The sequence below is a fragment of the Bombina bombina genome, chromosome 11, assembly GCF_027579735.1.
Source record: "Bombina bombina isolate aBomBom1 chromosome 11, aBomBom1.pri, whole genome shotgun sequence".
NCBI classification, from domain to species: Eukaryota; Metazoa; Chordata; class Amphibia; order Anura; family Bombinatoridae; genus Bombina; species Bombina bombina.
In genome coordinates, this window is record NC_069509.1 from 126824686 (window position 1) to 126844821 (window position 20136).

Sequence of the window (20136 nt, forward strand, 5' to 3'; positions counted from 1 at the left end):
AGCATGACCTCACGGGTTTTGGTATGCGGATCTTGTCCGGATGGCCTCTTGCCAGCTGTGGACTCTTCCGTTAAGACCAGTCTTTCTGTCTCAAGGTTCTTTTTTTCGATCAGGATCTCAAAACCTTAATTTTAAGGTGTGGAGTTTGAACACTTGATTCTTGGTCAAAGAGGTTTCTCTGACTCTGTGATTGATACTATGTGACAGGCTCGTAAATCTGTATCTAGAGAGATATATTATAGAGTCTGGAAGACTTATATTTCTTCAGGATGGTTTAGATAAAGGTTTGTCCGCAAGTTTCTTGAAAGACAAATCTCTGCTCTTTCTGTTCTTTTTCACAGAAGGATTGCTAATCTTCCTGATATTCATTGTTTTGTACAACCTTTGGTTCGTATAAAACTTGTCATTAAGTCAATTTCTCCTCCTTGGAGTTTGAATTTGGTTCTGGGGGCTCTTCAAGCTCCTCCTTTTGAACCCATGCATTCTTTGGTCGTTATATTACTTTCTTGGAAAGTTTTGTTTCTTTTGGCCATCTCTTCTGCCAGAAGAGTCTCTGAATTATCTACTCTTTTTTGTGAGTCTCCTTTTCTGATTTTGCATCAGGATAAGGCGGTGCTGCGAACTTCTTTTGAATTTTTTACCTAAGGTTGTGAATTCTAACAACATTGGTAGAGAAATTGTGGTTCCTTCATTATGTCCTAATCCTATGAATTCTAAGGAGAAATCATTGCATTCTTTGGATGCTGTTAGAGCTTTGTAATATTATGTTGAAGCTACTAAGTCTTTCCGAAAGACTTCTAGTCTATTTGTCATCTTTTCCGGTTCTAGAAAAGACCAGAAAGCTTCTGCCATTTCTTTGGCATCTTGGTTGAAATCTTTATTTCATCATGCCTATGTTGAATCGGGTAACACTCCGCCTCAAAGGATTACAGCTCTTTCTACTAGGTCAGTTTCTACTTCCTGGGCGTTTAAGAATGAAGCTTCGGTTGATCAGATTTGCAAAACAGCAACTTGGTCCTCTTTGCATACTTTTACTAAATTCTACCATTTTGATGTGTTTTCTTCTTCTGAAGCAGTTTTTGGTAGAAACGTACTTCAGGCAGTGGTTTCAGTTTGAATCTTCTGCTTATGTTTTTTCATTAAAATTTTATTCTGGGTGTGGATTATTTTCAGCAGGAATTGGCTGTCTTTATTTTATCCCTCCCTCTCTAGTGACTCTTGTGTGGAAAGATCCACATCTTGGGTAATCATTATCCCATACGTCACTAGCTCATGGACTCTTGCTAATTACATGAAAGAAAACATAATTTATGTAAGAACTTACCTGATAAATTCATTTCTTTCATATTAGCAAGAATCCATGAGGCCCGCCCTTTTTTGTGGTGGTTTTGATTTTTTTGTATAAAGCACAATTATTCCAATTCCTTATTTTATATGCTTTCGCACTTTTTTCTTATCACCCCACTTCTTGGCTATTCGTTAAACTGAATTGTGGGTGTGGTGAGGGGTGTATTTATAGGCATTTTAAGGTTTGGGAAACTTTGCCCCTCCTGGTAGGAATGTATATCCCATACGTCACTAGCTCATGGACTCTTGCTAATATGAAAGAAATGAATTTATCAGGTAAGTTCTTACATAAATTATGTTTTTTATGTCCCTTTAAGACAGCGTTTGACAAGTTTATATCAAAGGTAGGCTCAGGAGCAGGAGTGCACTACTGAAAGCTAGCTGCTGATTGGTGGCTGCACACATATGCCTCTTGTCATTAGCTTACCAGATGTGTTGAGCTAGCTCCTAGTAATACATTGCTTCTCTGGAACACGTTTATGGCCCTTTAATAAAATGATTCATATAAAATGTTTATTTTCAATTGTTCTCTCTACTTATAGAACAATATACATTTACTGCATTATTGTAAACTCACAGCTTCCCAATTAGGGTTAAGACTTATTGATTTACTCTTGTAGTACTCAAAATTGTTCTACCATGTATACAAATGAGCAGTAGTTAAACATGTTAATTTTTGTTTTGCTTTTCCCCCCTGAAAAGGGTTAAAGGGCCATAATACCCAAATGTTTAAACACTTGAAAGTGATGCAGCATAGCTGTAAAAAGCTGACTAGAAAATATCTCCTGAACATCTCTATGTAAAAAAGAAAGATATTTTACCTCAAAAGTTCCTCAGTAGCCACCTCCCATTGTAAAGGATTTCTAAGCAGCATTTTAGTGTGTCTGTCCTGGAACAGCTTAGGGGATGAGCCTCGTGAACTCTCATATTATTTCACCAATCAGGTAAAGGAAGCTTACAATGAAATCTCATGAGAGTTAAGTCAAATCTCATGAGATCACAGTAAGAGTTCATGACCTCAGCACTGCTGATGCTGATTGGCTGCTGTTCATTTCTTCATTTTTTTTTTTTTTTAACCTGCAGCTGGGAGCAGCTGAGTATAACGTTTTACACAGAACTTACTCTGCTGAGCTAAGGAGATTGTGAGGTAAAATATCTTCCTTTTTTACATAGAGGTGCTCAGGTGATATTTTCCTGTCAGCTTTTTACAGTTATACGGCATCAGTTTCAAGTGATTTAGCATATGAGTATTATGTCCCTTTAATTAAAAGCTAATAATAACCGGAATTGTATGTTTGTGTACAATGAATGACTGATAGAGGCAACCTCCATAGAAAAAAATAGTTGTTCAGCACTAGAACGTCCATTTTATACAAGACCAAAGCACTGTAAAACATTTTTTTTATAGGTGGAACAGAGAATATATGTGCGTACAATGTCTCTTTAAGAAAGAGCAATCTGAGGTGCCATTGCTTTGCATACTGTTAAAGGGACAGTCTACTCCAGAATTTTTAATGTTTAAAAAGATAGATAATCCCTTTATTACCCATATCCCAGTTTTGCACAACCAACAAAATTATATTAATATACTTTTTACCTCTGTGATTACCTTGTATATAAGCCTCTGCAGACCACACCCTTATTTCAGTTCCTTTGACAGACTTGTATTTTAGCCAATCAGTGCTGGCTCATAAATAACTCCGCAAGAGTTAGCACATTGTTATCTATGTGGCACACATAAACTAGCACTGTCTAGCTGTGAAACTGTAAAAATGCACTGAGATAAGCGGTAGCCTTTAAGGGCTTAGAATTTAGCATATGAGCCTACCTAGGTTTAGCTTTCAACAAAGAATACCAAGAGAACAACAAAATTGTAAACTGTGTGTGTTTGTTACCAGGTCCTGCATGAGCTTCTGGAAGTCTGGTCATCTGGCACCGTTGTTAAACATTCCCCCCATGCCCAGCACCTACATCTTAGCCGTGCCATTCTCATCTGTCTGAGCCTTCTGAACCAGCAGGAACTGGGGAACTGCAAGCAGGGTAAAAGCAGACAGTACTGGGATCAGATGGGTGCAGAAGGGGAGATCCTTTCAGTGTTTATTTCATTCTCTCCTATGTTCCTCTGCAGATTTGCTCTCTGCACTCACGTCTGGCACTCGTCATTACCTGGACAGCTCTGTCCCCTCTATAAGACATTTGGGGATGGTGGTTGCCGAATGCCTGAGCCGTCACATTGATTCTCAGGCTCCCAGCCTATCGTTCCAGGTAACAGTAACTTCCCTGCTATGTGAAAGCCTCAGTTTCCTTGTCTGATTGCTCATTCAAGTTATTGGAATTGATCATAGCGTTCAAGGATGAACAACTAAGACTAGTCAGGGAACAAATAGAGAATTTAGAAGTAGAACTCGATTTATATAAGCTTGAATCTAAATATAAAGAGTATGACTCGATTTTAAAAGACACTATAGCAGCATTAAAAAAGGATTTGAAAAAAAATAAACAGGAGAAATTTGTAAGAGATGTGTCACTAACTTGTGCCTTACATCCCTTACATGTCACACACGTACACTCACCTGTGCCCTGTGTCCCTTATATGTGACACACGTACACTCACCTGTGCCCTGTGTCCCTTGCATGTCACACACGTACACTCACCTGTTTTCCTCAGACACATCACACAGTAAAACATCTTTGCAATATTTTTTCATTATTTATTTTATTGAAATCATTTTTATTGAGTTTAACATTTTAGTACGAACATAGTGATAAACAAATATAACACAGTCTATAAAAGTGTCTTAGGCAATGTAGATACATCAGATTTTAACTCAGATTTCTTAATACAACCGCTAGGCATCTTGTCTCAAAACAAAGTACAGTAAAATTCTGCCCTCTCATAGTATCCCCACCAACTGTCTCGTCAACCCCATTAAAAGAAAAGTTGTGGCCTGGCTTAAATAATTCTATATTAAGAGAGGACTCATCCTACTTTAGTTCGCCTCCTGGGCGGCATATCCTTTGATGGGCTTTATGTTGTGTTCTGTCTTGTTCCTCTTACCCCTTCAAAATACATAATATAAGGTTCCCAATGCTCAATAAAGCGTTCTTTAGTGTTCAGGAGTTCTGCTGTAGCGCTTGACATATTATAGTAGTATTCAATTCTCTTTTCAATATAATCAAAAGAGGGGGTATCAGTTTTCCAGTATTTGGCAATACTCATGCGCGTTACAGTACATATCGTACTCACTAGTTTGGAGTGCCTCCTTAGAGGTCCTTCTAGAGGGAAGTGCAACAGGGCCTGCTCTGGAACAAGGGCTACTTCTTTCTCTAATATTACACTTAAATATGATGAGATAAAATCCCATACCCTTTTGACCCTGTCACAATACCACCACATGGGCATAAAAGTACCCATTTCTCTGCAAACCTCTAAAACATAGATGATACTCCCGTTCCTCTGCCTTAGCTAGTAGGATAGATATACCATCTATTCAACACTTTGAGATAGTTTTCTCTTAGCGTTGCGTTGGGGGAGAATGTTAGACCTCTTTGAATGTTTGTGTCCAGGTTTCTACTGACCATGATCTGCCTAGAACTTTTTCCCATTTTATCATGGTGCTGTTTTTTTTCACCCCTATCGTTAATGTTAAATATTGGATATAGTAAGGTAATTGTACCCTTCCTATAATCCCTTGATATACATAGTGACTCAAAAATAGTGTTATTTGACATTATTGTGTTTCCTAATATCTCTTGTGCCCTGGATTTCAGTTGCAAATAATGAAACCATAAGTTTTGTCAGGATCTCCTAGTTCTTCATATTGTTCATATGTCAAAATCCTGTTGTGTAAAATTGTCTGCAATACGGTACAAGCCCTTGTTTTCCCACACTTTCTGTATTTGCGAGTTTATTATTGAGTTGATGGATACTAGAGGTGTTACCTTGGATCGCATATTGATTAATGGAAAGGCCTTGATCAGTTTGTCCCATAAGAGAATGGTGTGGTGTATTGCCACATACTGTCTTAAAGAATGAGGTCTATTTTTTTGTATTCTTTTTCTCCCACTCTAATTCCTGTTATATCGGGGTTAGCCCTAAGTTCCCAGTCAGGTACCCTGTCAGCCAGGTTTGTGGGGAGTTGCTAGAATTTAACATGATGGTAAACATAGGCTTTATTAAATGTAAATAAAAAAAATCTGATTCTTGTCGTACGGCTCACACATACATTGGATAAGCAGTGAATAAGTCACCACTTGAGCAGAATAGGTTTTCTAAGTGAAACAGCTGTGGTGGGAGTGAGTGTGGTAAACAATGGATAATTTTTAATCCTTCCAGGTACTATTTTTTCTTTAAAATAAAGGTGCCCATATCCATTTTTTTTCTACAACAATTTTATATTTACAGTTAACAAAGCCTGTGTATACCATCTCTTTAAAGACAGGTTAAGGAGCAGTTATCTAAAGGCTGGTGCTTCTTAGAGGGTAATTAAACACATACATTTTTTAAGTGTATTATTGAGATTATTCCTCACCTCTCTCTGGTCCTGGGTGCTGTCATGTTGAAATCTAGCTTTCACTGCAATCCAGTCCTGATTTGTTTGCACATGAGCAGCAACTTTCCTTCTGATACCTGCAGTGTAACCTAGGTTCCAAAATGGCGGAACCCATATTTAGAGGGAGGTGCATGAAATGTGTCTAGTTTTTAAGGTCCCTTTTAACTTGCATTTGCAGTGTCATGTGAGTGAGCCTTCATCACTAGGGCTCCCAAGTTGTGTCTGCAGCTTAGTAAATGGAACCCTATAAACGTGATTGTATAAGTGTATTATGCAACCATCAAATAGAACATGTTTTATAAGATTAAGCGCATTATCACATTTAACGCTTAGTACATGCACAAGTAGATCACACTTCACAAGTACAGCCCACCCCGACTACTGTGCTAATATGTATTGCCACAAAACTATAGTTATATTTGTTTTTAGTATGAAGAAGACGAAGAGATCAAAGAATTGAAGTCTCTGCTGACGCCGCTTTGCGTTTGCCCACAAGATGCTCCTACTATAGAGAAGACTCCGATAAAAAGGTGAGGGGTAAAGCAGCAGTTTTCTGTGCTGCATCAAATCTCTTTGCTAATTCTGCACAAACGTTTTGTGAATCAGAAACAATAGATCTGTAGCTAAACATCATGTTATCAGTCTGAGCTCTGATACTGGAACACAGCTTGAGGCTACACTGCTAATAAAAACCTGAGATTTATTTACAGTCTTTGTTTTCCAGCTCCCCATCTAAAGTGAAATCTGCCAATAACACTAGCGTTGAAACTGGGTCCAAATCTGATTCTGAACTAGACAGGTGAGTCAGTCTATTTGTACATATTGCATACTAAAGTTTTCTTACACAATGTAAGCATTGAAAAATACGTGTAGCTATAAGCTGATGTATTCTTCTCCTATAGTTATATTTCCAGTGGATTATGGTTTATATTTACTTAGGAGACTGTTCATATTTCCCTTTAAAGTTAAACACATGATTCAGATAGAACATAATTATTTTTTTTTTATTTTTTTTATTGAAAAGAGCTCAGGGTAACAGTAAGCAATTAATAACATACAGAAAATTCAGTGCTGTTCATGTTACAGTTAAAGAATATTTTGAAAAAAGCACAAGTTACACATAGTATAGAGGTAATAAAAATTGGTTCCAAAGACCTATTATTAAGACCATAATGTCTTGCAATACCGTTACCAATAATAGGTGATTCTCTAAGACAGGCGAGAATTAGAATTGTGAAGTAACCTTACATGTTATTAGCTATAAAACAAGCATATGATGTGGGTATTGCAACTTTCTCCTCTTCTGTCCCCCGAACTCTCTCTGATTTAATTTTTTATTAACTATATTAAACAAAATATAACATAACACATAAAAACTGAACTAAACAGATTCGAGTAGCCCCAAAAGTAAATGAACCATTATCCTAGTGGGGAAGAATGCCAATTAGGCAAATCTCTAGATAATGTATGTGGGTACGTTTATTGAATATCATTATGAGGCATGTTTGCTTGCAAGCTCTTGTCAAGGTCTTAGAGGTGGGAATATATCAAACAATTATTTACTGGGGCCGCGTGTCCACAGAAATATATCTAACAAGGACAGTATTAGGGGTGTTTATTTGAATAGCAGTGAAAGCATACCGCCAAACAAGTTACCCCCAATAAGCAACAATCTAAGTGCCAGTAGTTAGAGTACAATACCCAGCAACATGTTTCTAATGGACAGTGTATCCACTATTTTAGTAAGTGCAGAGTTCCCAGCTTATTTGTATGCAAGGCTTTAACTTTAAGATATGAAGCATGCTCCTGCTGATGTGAGTATATCAAACAACCACTCGCTGAGGTATTGTTCTTTCTCTAATAATATGTCTGATGAAAATAATAAGAGGATCAAGATGGCATTTAATAGGATATAACACTAGGCAGGGTGTTTTTTAAAGGGCAGTGAGTCCATTATCTGTGTAGACACGAGGCTCCAAGCTTGCATATAAAGGTTACTATGGGTCCTAGCATTAATTAAGAGAAACAAGCCACATTAACAAACAAACCTTAAAAACTGATTTCTGATTGAAGATGTGCTGGTTTCCATTCCATACTGTCTGGTTCATATAAGGAGTGACTAAGCATTGTTAACTTAATAAAGTGATGAGTGAAATAACTAAACAGCCTGCTTGATTATTAACATCCAAAACCAAGAGGAGATGAACTATTATTTTGTAAATTAATTCTGAGATGCAGTACTGCAATACACCCCTAGAGGTCCTCAGAGTCAATGATCAGTTAATTTTGCAAGAGACAGGAATTGAAAATGCCGATCCTGTGCTTTTCTTTTTACATTTACATAGACATAGTTTGAGAAAGCTGCCCACTCATTCATGTTAGTAATATGTAAGTGACAATTGTCTCTCAATATTGCAGCAAGTATAAGAATTTGCTAATGCATTATGACTCAGATACAAGTAAATTATAGAAAAGTAGCAATACGCAATTACAATAAAGTATTCTAAAATATTCTGACTATGCATAGGTTCTGTTGCATGAAACTATATATGCAGCATGAGTCTCTACCTAAAAGATAGGGTTGCATAACTTATAATGATAAAGGTATCGTATGAAATGTCAGTATTGCTAAGCCAATTATGTATAAGATTTGCAATACAAGTAAAAGGTCACCAGCTTTGCAAAGAAGAACTACCTAACCAACTCCACTTCGTGGATATGAGTCCCTTTGTGGTTTGTGACAATCCATTTGCCAAACCAGTACTAGCAGATGTACACAGTGACCAGGACAGTCCAGAATACCAAGTAAAGGGATCCATGAGTGAGAATAAGCCGGTAAGCAATCGTTTGGTAGCATTGTCTGCTCCTCCGTATACCAAGGTTGCAGCAAGTGACGAACTTTCATATCAGAGGCAGCCCGTGGAGTGTAATATTGTGTAGTTGGAATTTCAATTCCGGTGACATGCACACAGTCCTTAGGTATGGTTTGTAATCTGGAGTTGTCAGCTTGGAGACTATGACAAGGAAGAAGCGCAGGAGGGTCAATACAGAGGGGACCCAGGTGATTACAGCCAATCTCAGTCAGGTAGTCAGCTTTATCCTCAACAAGTAAAAACTGTTTAGTTTCCTCAACCTTCAAGCTAGAGATTGCTCCTTTGTTGGTCCAGGTGACTTGTAAAATGTTCTCCAGCGATTGCTGTAAATCATCAAATAATGGTAGGAGTATTACCGATATAGCCTCTGTAATGTGCGCCATATTTTCTATAGGATGTGATGCTGGGTAAATGCCTAACAGCTTCAAAGTTATTATCTGACCCCTTGGCGGCCAGGGGATGAGATATCCTGATCCAAAGAAGTTCCTGGGTACCTGAGTTGCCAAAGGAAAGGTGGATGGCTAAGAGTGCCCAGAACTATTTACAAGCGCACTTCCATGTGCTATCAGACTTGCGGCGGGGATTAGGTGATGTTAGCCAGTGCTAGAGTTGCCGGGCACCAGATGTACCAAGGCTAAGGTGCACTTGGGCTTTTAGGAGGCAGAAATACCGCTAATGCAGCTGGAAATACTTTAGGTAAAATACTTTTAAGATGAATTGAGCTCCGGAGCTCTCCTTCCAAGCTGCTCTCTCTTCAGCCCGCCCACCGGAAGTCCGAACATAATTTATTTTTTATAAATATTTTTATTGAGATTCCGTTCAAGGCACATAAACAATACATGTCATTGTAGTCTATACATAGAAATTGTTGCTATACATACAGCTAATAAAAGCTAAACGCGATACACTTGGCATGATCACACAACATTTTGCAGGAGTAATATTAAACATTGTAGTTGCCAATCAGACTGTATGCCGTCTGTATGGCTCATGAGGCCACTCTTAGACTTCTCGGTATAAACAAAAAAAGAAATGTCAGGCTATAGTAGGCAGTCTTAAAGAATAGGAGACCACTCTTGGATCTCAAATGATGAATCTCCCTTTTCTTATTTTATAGTATGTATAACAGGTTCTTATAGCCTCGATACAAATACAGGGAGTGCAGAATTATTAGGCAACTGAGTATTTTGACCACATCATCCTCTTTATGCATGTTGTCTTACTCCAAGCTGTATAGGCTCGAAAGCCTACTACCAATTAAGCATATTAGGTGATGTGCATCTCTGTAATGAGAAGGGGTGTGGTCTAATGACATCAACACCCTATATCAGGTGTGCATAATTATTAGGCAACTTCCTTTCCTTTGGCAAAATGGGTCAAATGAAGGACTTGACAGGCTCAGAAAAGTCAAAAATAGTGAGATATCTTGCAGAGGGATGCAGCACTCTTAAAATTGCAAAGCTTCTGAAGCGTGATCATCGAACAATCAAGCGTTTCATTCAAAATAGTCAACAGGGTCGCTAGAAGCGTGTGGAAAAACCAAGGCGCAAAATAACTGCCCATGAACTGAGAAAAGTCAAGCGTGCAGCTGCCAAGATGCCACTTGCCACCAGTTTGGCCATATTTCAGAGCTGCAACATCACTGGAGTGCCCAAAAGCACAAGGTGTGCAATACTCAGAGACATGGCCAAGGTAAGAAAGGCTGAAAGACGACCACCACTGAACAAGACACACAAGCTGAAACGTCAAGACTGGGCCAAGAAATATCTCAAGACTGATTTTTCTAAGGTTTTATGGACTGATGAAATGAGAGTGAGTCTTGATGGGCCAGATGGATGGGCCCGTGGCTGGATTGGTAAAGGGCAGAGAGCTCCAGTCCGACTCAGACGCCAGCAAGGTGGAGGTGGAGTACTGGTTTGGGCTGGTATCATCATGAGCTTGTGAGGCCTTTTCGGGTTGAGGATGGAGTCAAGCTCAACTCCCAGTCCTACTGCCAGTTTCTGGAAGACAACTTCTTCAAGCAGTGGTACAGGAAGAAGTCTGCATCCTTCAAGAAAAACATGATTTTCATGCAGGACAATGCTCCATCACACGCGTCCAAGTACTCCACAGCGTGGCTGGCAAGAAAGGGTATAAAAGAAGAAAATCTAATGACATGGCCTCCTTGTTCACCTGATCTGAACCCCATTGAGAACCTGTGGTCCATCATCAAATGTGAGATTTACAAGGAGGGAAAACAGTACACCTCTCTGAACAGTGTCTGGGAGGCTGTGGTTGCTGCTGCACGCAATGTTGATGGTGAACAGATCAAAACACTGACAGAATCCATGGATGGCAGGCTTTTGAGTGTCCTTGCAAAGAAAGGTGGCTATATTGGTCACTGATTTGTTTTTGTTTTGTTTTTGAATGTCAGAAATGTATATTTGTGAATGTTGAGATGTTATATTGGTTTCACTGGTAAAAATAAATAATTGAAATGGGTATATATTTGTTTTTTGTTAAGTTGCCTAATAATTATGCACAGTAATAGTCACCTGCACACACAGATATCCCCCTAAAATAGCTATAACTAAAAACAAACTAAAAACTACTTCCAAAACTATTCAGCTTTGATATTAATGAGTTTTTTGGGTTCATTGAGAACATGGTTGTTGTTCAATAATAAAATTAATCCTCAAAAATACAACTTGCCTAATAATTCTGCACTCCCTGTAGATTAAACATGCTAATAGCAAAGAGATTATATATGTTTTGGATTGTCTATAATAGGGCAATATCAAGTATCAGAAATAGTCTTCTAGCAGCATCTTGTTACAACATTATGTATAGTGGGATAAATGGCAGTGACTTTTACGTATGAGAGTGAGGACTTACGAATCACACACCCTGCTAATATACACCATAAAACTTAAAAAGTAAGGGGGTATCCATTGAAATTACATTTCCATTCTAATTGGCAAAATAACTAAGAAATATTATTCCTTATATAGAGATTATGATATGGGTATAGCTAACCCTACTGTCTCAGCCGCTGACAGCAGAGCCACCACCCACTGCACTAAGCACAACCAAACAGATATTAGTATCAGAATAGAAGGGTTAAAGCACTAAATAAATTATATGTTTATGTCAAACACTGGGGTGTTTATTTCTAGGAACTAGGAAGCGTGGCATAGAATTTATATACTTTTATATGAAAACAGAGTATGATCTACAAGAATGTTAGGGATAATGCACCGCTATAATAACCAAGTCACTCCAGTACATAAAATTCAGAGAGAATTGTTGGCCTGCCTGGAGGTAGCACTTAAGATTGGTATCGTTGATACAAAACTTGAGGACTATCTATATAACACAGAGCCGAGAACACCAGTATTTTATACGGTTCTGAAGATACACAAAAATCTTGCTGCACCTCCAGGTAGGCCTATAATCTCAAGTGTAGATTCAGTATTCTCCAATGTGTCAATCTTTATTGATAAATTACTGCAAGTAGAGGTAACAAAATGTAGTTCCTACATCAAAAACACAGGGGATTTTCATAAAAAGGTCAAGGAATTGGCTTTACCTAATGACAGGTTCATCATATACACACTAGACGTCAAGAGCCTGTATACGTGCATTAAGCATGAAACAGGCTTAGGCATTATCAAGAGAGTACTTAGTGTGGATAAGGGACTGTCACAACAACAATGTATGTTTATAGAGGAGCTTCTAAAGCTCATTCTGTACTGGAATTATTTTATCTTCCAAGATGACTGCTTTATCCAGATAAAGGGAAAATCCATGGGGTCTAGTTGCCCATCATACGCCAACCTATTCATGAATATGGTAGAAGAAAAGATCATCTATGAGAATAACCTGTTTAAACTATATGGGGGCGCTTGGTGGCGCTACATAGATTACGTGTTTGGCATATGGTGGGGCAGCGTAGACTCCTTGACTAAGGCCTCTATTTAACAAGGTCTGGTGGACCTGATCCGACAGTGCGGATCAGGTCCGCCAGACCTCGCTGAATGCGGAGAGCAATACGCTCTCCGTATTCAGCATTGCACCAGCAGCTCACAAGAGCTGCTGGTGCAACCCCCCGCCCCCTGCAGACTTGCGGCCAATGGGCCGCCAGCAGGGGGGTGTCAAACAACCCGATCGTAATCGATCCGGTTGATTTCCGGCGATGTCTGTCCGCCTGCTCTGAGCTCTTTGTGACCGCTGCTTCATAACTGCTGTTTCTGGCGAGTTTGAAGACTCGCCAGAAACACGGGCCGTCAAGCTCCTTTCGGAGCTTGATAGATAGGCCCCATCGTATGTTGCTGAATTAAATGTGGCTGTTAGGGGCTTGGAATTTACTCTAAACTTTAGTGAAGAAAGTATAATGTTACTGGATACCAGAATTTACAAAAGAGGTACTAAATTAGAGTTTGATTTATTCACAAAAGAAACCGATAGGAACACACTTCTACAATACAACAGCTTTCATCCACAAAATTTGGTAGAGTCACTCCCTAAAAGCCAACTAATGAGGGTACAGAGGATAGTCACTGAACCACAAAATTTGGTAGAGTCACTCCCTAAAAGCCAACTGATGAGTACAGAGGATAGTCACTGAACCACAAAATTTGATTAAAAGATCTCAGGAAATGCAGAAGAAATTCCTTGATAGAGGGTACCCACAAGCTGTTTTAGATAAATGTAACAAAAATCTTGAAAAATTGACCCCAAAAGTAGACAATAAAATTAGAATGGTATTTCTCTTGTTAAGTGTGTTCAGTCCACGGGTCATCCATTACTTATGCGATATATTCTCCTTCCCAACAGGAAGTTGCAAGAGGATCACCCAAGCAGAGCTGCTATATAGCTCCTCCCCTCACATGTCATATCCAGTCATTCTCTTGCAACCCTCAACAAAGAAGGAGGTCGCGAGAGGAGTTGGAGTTTTTACTTAATTATTCTTCAATCAAAAGTTTGTTATTTTAAATGGCACCGGAGTGTGCTGTTTTTCTATCTCAGGCAGTATTTGGAAGAAGAAACTGCCTGCGTTTTCTATGATCTTAGCAGGCGTAACTAAGATCCACTGGCTGTTCTCGACATTCTGAGGAGTGGGGTAACTTCAGAAAATGGGAATAGCATGCGGGGTCCCCCGCAAATGAGGTATGTGCAGTACAATATTTTCTGGGAATGGAATTGACTAAGAAAACACTGCTGTTACCCGTATGATGTAAGTACAGCCTTAAATGCAGTAGTAGTGACTGGTATCAGGCTGATAAATGTATGCACAGTAGAGTTATTTTCTAGGGACTAGAATTTGACTGAGAAAATACTGTTAATACTGAAATAATGCTTAAGCCTTATCTGCAGTGGAAGCGACTGGTAGCAGGCTTAGTGATAACTTTGCATGACATTAAAAAAGTTTGTTTTTAAAATGTTTACTGGCATGTTATTCGTTTTGTGAGGTACTTTGGTGATAAATCCTTTTGGGCATGATTTTTTTCCACATGGCTAACTTATATTTCTGCATAGAAACCGTTATATCAGGTCTCCTACTGTTGTAAATGAGTGGGAGGGGCCTTTTTTAGCGCCTTGTTGCGCAGTTAAAATTCTAGCACAGTCTTCCTGCTTCTTCCTCCTTGATCCAGGACGTCTCTAGAGAGCTCAGGGGTCTTCAAAATTCGTTTTTGAGGGAGGTAATCAGTCACAGCAGACCTGTGACAGTGTGTTTGACTGTGATAAAAGCGTTAAATCTTAATTTGATATCCGTTTTTGGATACTGAGGGGTTAATCATCCTTTTGCTAATGGGTGCAATCCTCTGCTAATTAATACATTTAAAGAATTGTTGACTATAACTGAATTAGTTCTTTGTTATTCAACTGTGTTTTTTTTGTTTTTTGTTTTTTAAAGCGCTGCAGCGTTTTTTGTATTGCTTGTAAACTTATTGAAAGTAATTTCCAAGCTTGCTAGCTTCATTGCTAGTCTGTTTAAACATGTCTGATACAGAGGAATCTGCTTGTTCATTATGTTTAAAAGCCGATGTGGAGCCCAATAGAAATATGTGTACCAATTGTATTGATATTACTTTGAATAAAAGTCAATCTGTACCGATAAAGAAATTATCACCAGACAACGAGGGGGAAGTTATGCCGTCTAACTCTCCTCACGTGTCAGTACCTTCGTCTCCCGCTCGGGAGGTGCGTGAGATTGAGGCGCCAAGTACATCAAGGCCCTTACAAATCACTTTACATGATATGGCTAATGTTATGAAAGAAGTATTATACAATATGCCCGAGTTAAGAGGCAAGCGCGACAGCTCTGGGTTAAGGACAGAGCGCGCCGATGACACGAGAGTCATGTCTGATACTGCGTCACAATTTGTAGAACATGAGGACGGAGAGCTTCATTCTGTGGGTGACGGTTCTGATTCGGGGAGACCGGATTCAGAAATTTAAAATTTTAAATTTAAGCTTGAGAACCTCCGCGTGTTGCTAGGGGAGGTGTTAGCGGCTCTGAATGATTGTGACACGGTGGCAATCCCAGAGAAATTATGTAGGCTGGATAAATACTATGCGGTACCGGTGTGTACTGACGTTTTTCCTATACCAAAGAGGCTTACAGAGATTATTAGCAAGGAGTGGGATAGACCCGGTGGGCCTTTTTCCCCTCCTCCGATATTTAGAAAAATGTTCCCTATAGACGCCACAACACGAGACTTATGGCAGACGGTCCCTAAGGTGGAGGGAGCAGTTTCTACTTTAGCCAAGCGTACCACTATCCCGGTGGAGGATAGCTGTGCTTTCTCAGATCCAATGGATAAAAAATTAGAGGGTTACCTTAAGAAAATGTTTGTTCAACAAGGTTTTATATTACAGCCTCTTGCATGCATTGCGCCTGTCACTGCTGCAGCGGCATTCTGGTTTGAGTCTCTGGAAGAGGCGATTCGCACAGCACCATTGGATGAGTCTTTGAGCAAGATTAGAACCCTTAAGCTGGCTAATGCGTTTGTTTCGGATGCCGTAGTGCATTTAACCAAACTTACGGCTAAGAATTCCGGATTCGCCATACAGGCGCGCAGAGCGCTATGGCTTAAATCCTGGTCAGCAGATGTAACTTCTAAGTCTAAACTACTGAACATTCCTTTCAAAGGGCAGACCTTATTCTGGCCCGGCTTGAAGGAAATTATTGCTGACATTACTGGAGGTAAGGGCCACACCCTTCCTCAGGACAGGGCCAAATCAAAGGCCAAACAGTCTAATTTTCGTGCCTTTCGTAATCTCAAGGCAGGAGCAGCATCAACTTCCTCCGCTCCAAAACAGGAAGGAACTACTGCTCGTTACAGACAGGGTTGGAAAGGCAACCAGTCATGGAACAAGGGCAAGCAGGCCAGAAAACCTACTTCCGCCCCTAAGACAGCATGAAGACAGGGCCCCCTTTCCGGAGACGGATCTAGTGGGGGGCAGACTTTCTCTCTTCGCCCAGGCTTGGGCAAGAGATGTACAGGATCCCTGGATGTTGGAGATTATATCTCAGGGATACCTTATGGATTTCAAAACTTCTCCACAAGGGAGGTTTCATCTGTCAAGGTTATCAACAAACCTAGTAAAGAAAGAGGCATTTCTACAATGTGTACAAGACCTCTTAGTGATGGGAGTGATCCACCCAGTTCCGCGAACTGAACAGGGGCAAGGGTTTTATTCAAATCTGTTTGTGGTTCCCAAAAAAGAGGGAACCTTCAGACCAGTCTTAGACTTAAAAATCTTAAACAAGTTCCTAAGGGTTCCATCGTTCAAGATGGAAACAATTCGGACCATCCTACCCATGATCCAAGAGGGTCAATATATGACCACAGTGGACTTAAAGGATGCCTACCTTCACATACCGATTCACAAAGATCATTATCGGTACCTAAGGTTTGCCTTTCTAGACAGGCATTACCAGTTTGTAGCTCTTCCCTTCGGGTTAGCTACGGCCCCGAGAATTTTTACAAAGGTTCTGGGCTCACTTCTGGCGGTACTAAGACCACGAGGCATAGCGGTGGCTCCGTACCTAGACGACATTCTGATACAAGCGTCAAGTTTTCAAAATGCAAAGTCTCATACAGAGATATTTCTAGCATTTCTGAGGTCGCATGGGTGGAAAGTGAACGTGGAAAAGAGTTCTCTGTTACCACTCACAAGGGTCCCTTTTCTAGGGACTCTTATAGATTCTGTAGAGATGAAAATTTACCTGACGGAGTCCAGGTTATCAAAGATTCTCAATGCTTGCCGTGTCCTTCACTCCATTCCAAGCCCATCAGTAGCTCAGTGCATGGAAGTAATCGGCTTAATGGTCGCAGCAATGGACATAGTGCCATTTGCGCGCCTACATCTCAGACCGCTGCAACTATGCATGCTAAGTCAATGGAACAGGGATTACTCAGATCTGTCCCCTTTGCTAAATCTGGACCAGGAGACCAGAGATTCTCTTCTCTGGTGGTTGTCACGGGTTCATCTGTCCAAAGGAATGACTTTTCGCAGACCAGATTGGACGATTGTAACAACAGATGCCAGCCTACTAGCCTGGGGAGCAGTCTGGAACTCCCTGAAGGCTCAGGGATCGTGGACTCAGGAGGAGAAACTCCTCCCGATAAACATTCTAGAATTAAGAGCAATATTCAATGCTCTTCTAGCTTGGCCTCAGTTAGCAACACTGAGGTTCATCAGATTTCAGTCGGACAACATCACGACTGTGGCTTACATCAATCATCAAGGGGGAACCAGGAGTTCCCTAGCGATGTTGAAAGTCTCAAAGATAATTCGCTGGGCAGAGTCTCACTCTTGCCACCTGTCAGCGATCTACATCCCAGGCGTGGAGAACTGGGAGGCGGATTTTCTAAGTCGCCAGACTTTTCATCCGGGGGAGTGGGAACTTCACCCGGAGGTATTTGCTCAACTGATTCTTCGTTGGGGCAAACCGGATCTGGATCTCATGGCATCTCGCCAGAACGCCAAGCTTCCTTGTTACGGATCCAGGTCCAGGGACCCGGGAGCGGTGCTGGTAGATGCACTAGCAGCCCCTTGTGTTTTCAACATAGCTTATGTGTTTCCACCTTTTCCGTTGCTACCTCGACTGATTGCCAGGATCAAACAGGAGAGAGCATCGGTGATTCTGATAGCGCCTGCGTGGCCACGCAGGACCTGGTATGCAGACCTAGTGGACATGTCGTCCTGTCCACCATGGTCTCTACCCCTGAGGCAGGACCTTCTAATTCAGGGTCCTTTCAACCATCCAAACCTAATTTCTCTGAGGCTGACTGCTTGGAAATTGAACGCTTGATTCTATCAAAGCATGGGTTTTCGGATTCGGTTATTGATACATTAATACAGGCTCGGAAACCTGTTACCAGAAAAATTTACCACAAGATATGGCGTAAATATTTATATTGGTGTGAATCCAAGAGTTACTCATGGAGTAAGGTTAGGATTCCTAGGATATTGTCTTTTCTACAAGAGGGTTTAGAAAAGGGCTTATCCGCTAGTTCACTAAAGGGACAGATTTCTGCTCTGTCTATTCTTTTACACAAGCGTCTGGCAGAGAATCCAGACGTCCAGGCTTTTTGTCAGGCTTTGGCTAGGATTAAGCCTGTGTTTAAAACTGTTGCTCCTCCGTGGAGCTTAAACTTGGTTCTTAAAGTTCTTCAGGGTGTTCCGTTTGAACCCCTTCATTCCATTGATATTAAGCTTTTATCTTGGAAAGTTCTGTTTTTGATGGCTATTTCCTCGGCTCGAAGAGTCTCTGAGTTATCTGCCTTACATTGTGATTCTCCTTATCTGATCTTTCATTCAGACAAGGTAGTCCTGCGTACTAAACCTGGGTTTTTACCTAAGGTTGTTTCTAACAGGAATATCAATCAAGAGATTGTTGTTCCATCATTATCTCCTAATCCTTCCTCAAAGAAGGAACGTCTTTTGCATAATCTAGACGTGGTCCGTGCCCTGAAGTTCTACTTACAGGCAACTAAAGATTTTCGACAAACTTCTTCTCTGTTTGTCGTTTACTCTGGACAGAGGAGAGGTCAAAAGGCTTCGGCTACCTCTCTCTCTTTTTGGCTTTGTAGCATAATACGCTTAGCCTACGAGACTGCTGGACAGCAGCCTCCTGAAAAAATTACAGCTCATTCCACTAGAGCTGTGGCTTCTACCTGGGCCTTTAAGAATGAGGCCTCTGTTGAACAGATTTGCAAGGCTGCAACTTGGTCTTCACTTCATACTTTTTACAAATTTTACAAATTTGACACTTTTGCTTCTTCGGAGGCTGTTTTTGGGAGAAAAGTTCTACAGGCAGTGGTTCCTTCTGTTTAATGTTCCTGCCTTGTCCCTCCCATCATCCGTGTACTTTAGCTTTGGTATTGGTATCCCATAAGTAATGGATGACCCGTGGACTGAACACACTTAACAAGAGAAAACATAATTTATGCTTACCTGATAAATTTATTTCTCTTGTATTGTGTTCAATCCACGGCCCGCCCTGTCTTTTTGAGGCAGGTTCTAAATTTTAAATTATAACTCCAGTCACCACTGCACCCTATAGTTTCTCCTTTCTCGTCTTGTTTCGGTCGAATGACTGGATATGACATGTGAGGGGAGGAGCTATATAGCAGCTCTGCTTGGGTGATCCTCTTGCAACTTCCTGTTGGGAAGGAGAATATATCCCATAAGTAATGGATAACCCGTGGACTGAACACACTACAAGAGAAATACATTTATCAGGTAAGCATAAATTATGTTTTTCATCTCAATACAGTATTCATGGTAATTAAATAGCAAAAATTATAAATAAGCATTGGCCTATTCTTCAAAAGTGTAATAGTCAGGTTAAGGACTTTCAAAAAAACAATTATTGCATATAAAAGGGTCAGAAAACTGAGAGATCACTTTGTTAGGTCAGATATAGGCCCATAAAACGGAAAGAACAGAGATATCTGGGTTAAAGGAACCTAGGTTGCTACCCTTGCTGAGGATGTATGAGCTCTATCATTAAAGGAAAAGAGTTTTTTCATCCAAGAAGTGGTCAAAAACTATTATAAGGAATTTCTTTACATGCAAGACATTTGCTGTCTATTTAATCAAGTGTCCTTGTTCCCTCATCTATATTGAAGAGACGGTGAGAAAGGTCAGAGATAGAATGAGCCAGCACCGCTCCAATATTAGATGTGGGGATAGGGAAGCACCAGTATCACGCCACTTGTTGGAAAAGGAGCATAGTATAAGCCAGCTGAGGTGGCAAATAATTGATCATGTGGGGTCCGCAGAGGAAGCCAGGTGACTGAGAAAAGCTACTTAAAAAGAAAGAGATGTATTGGATAAACAGATTAGGAACACTGGTCCCAAATGGA

General features: G+C 40.3%; 1 protein-coding gene across 1 annotated transcript in view; it reads left to right on the plus strand.

Annotated features, from left to right (window-relative positions):
• The window catches only part of TELO2 (telomere maintenance 2), a 172000-nt gene that overhangs the window by 46377 nt on the left and 105487 nt on the right, over positions 1–20136 (plus strand). Inside the window, exons 7-10 of the mRNA XM_053694239.1 lie at positions 3246–3387; positions 3476–3612; positions 6330–6430; positions 6625–6699. Coding sequence (XP_053550214.1) covers positions 3246–3387; positions 3476–3612; positions 6330–6430; positions 6625–6699 — 455 coding nt within the window. The remainder of the gene's footprint in view (positions 1–3245; positions 3388–3475; positions 3613–6329; positions 6431–6624; positions 6700–20136) is intronic.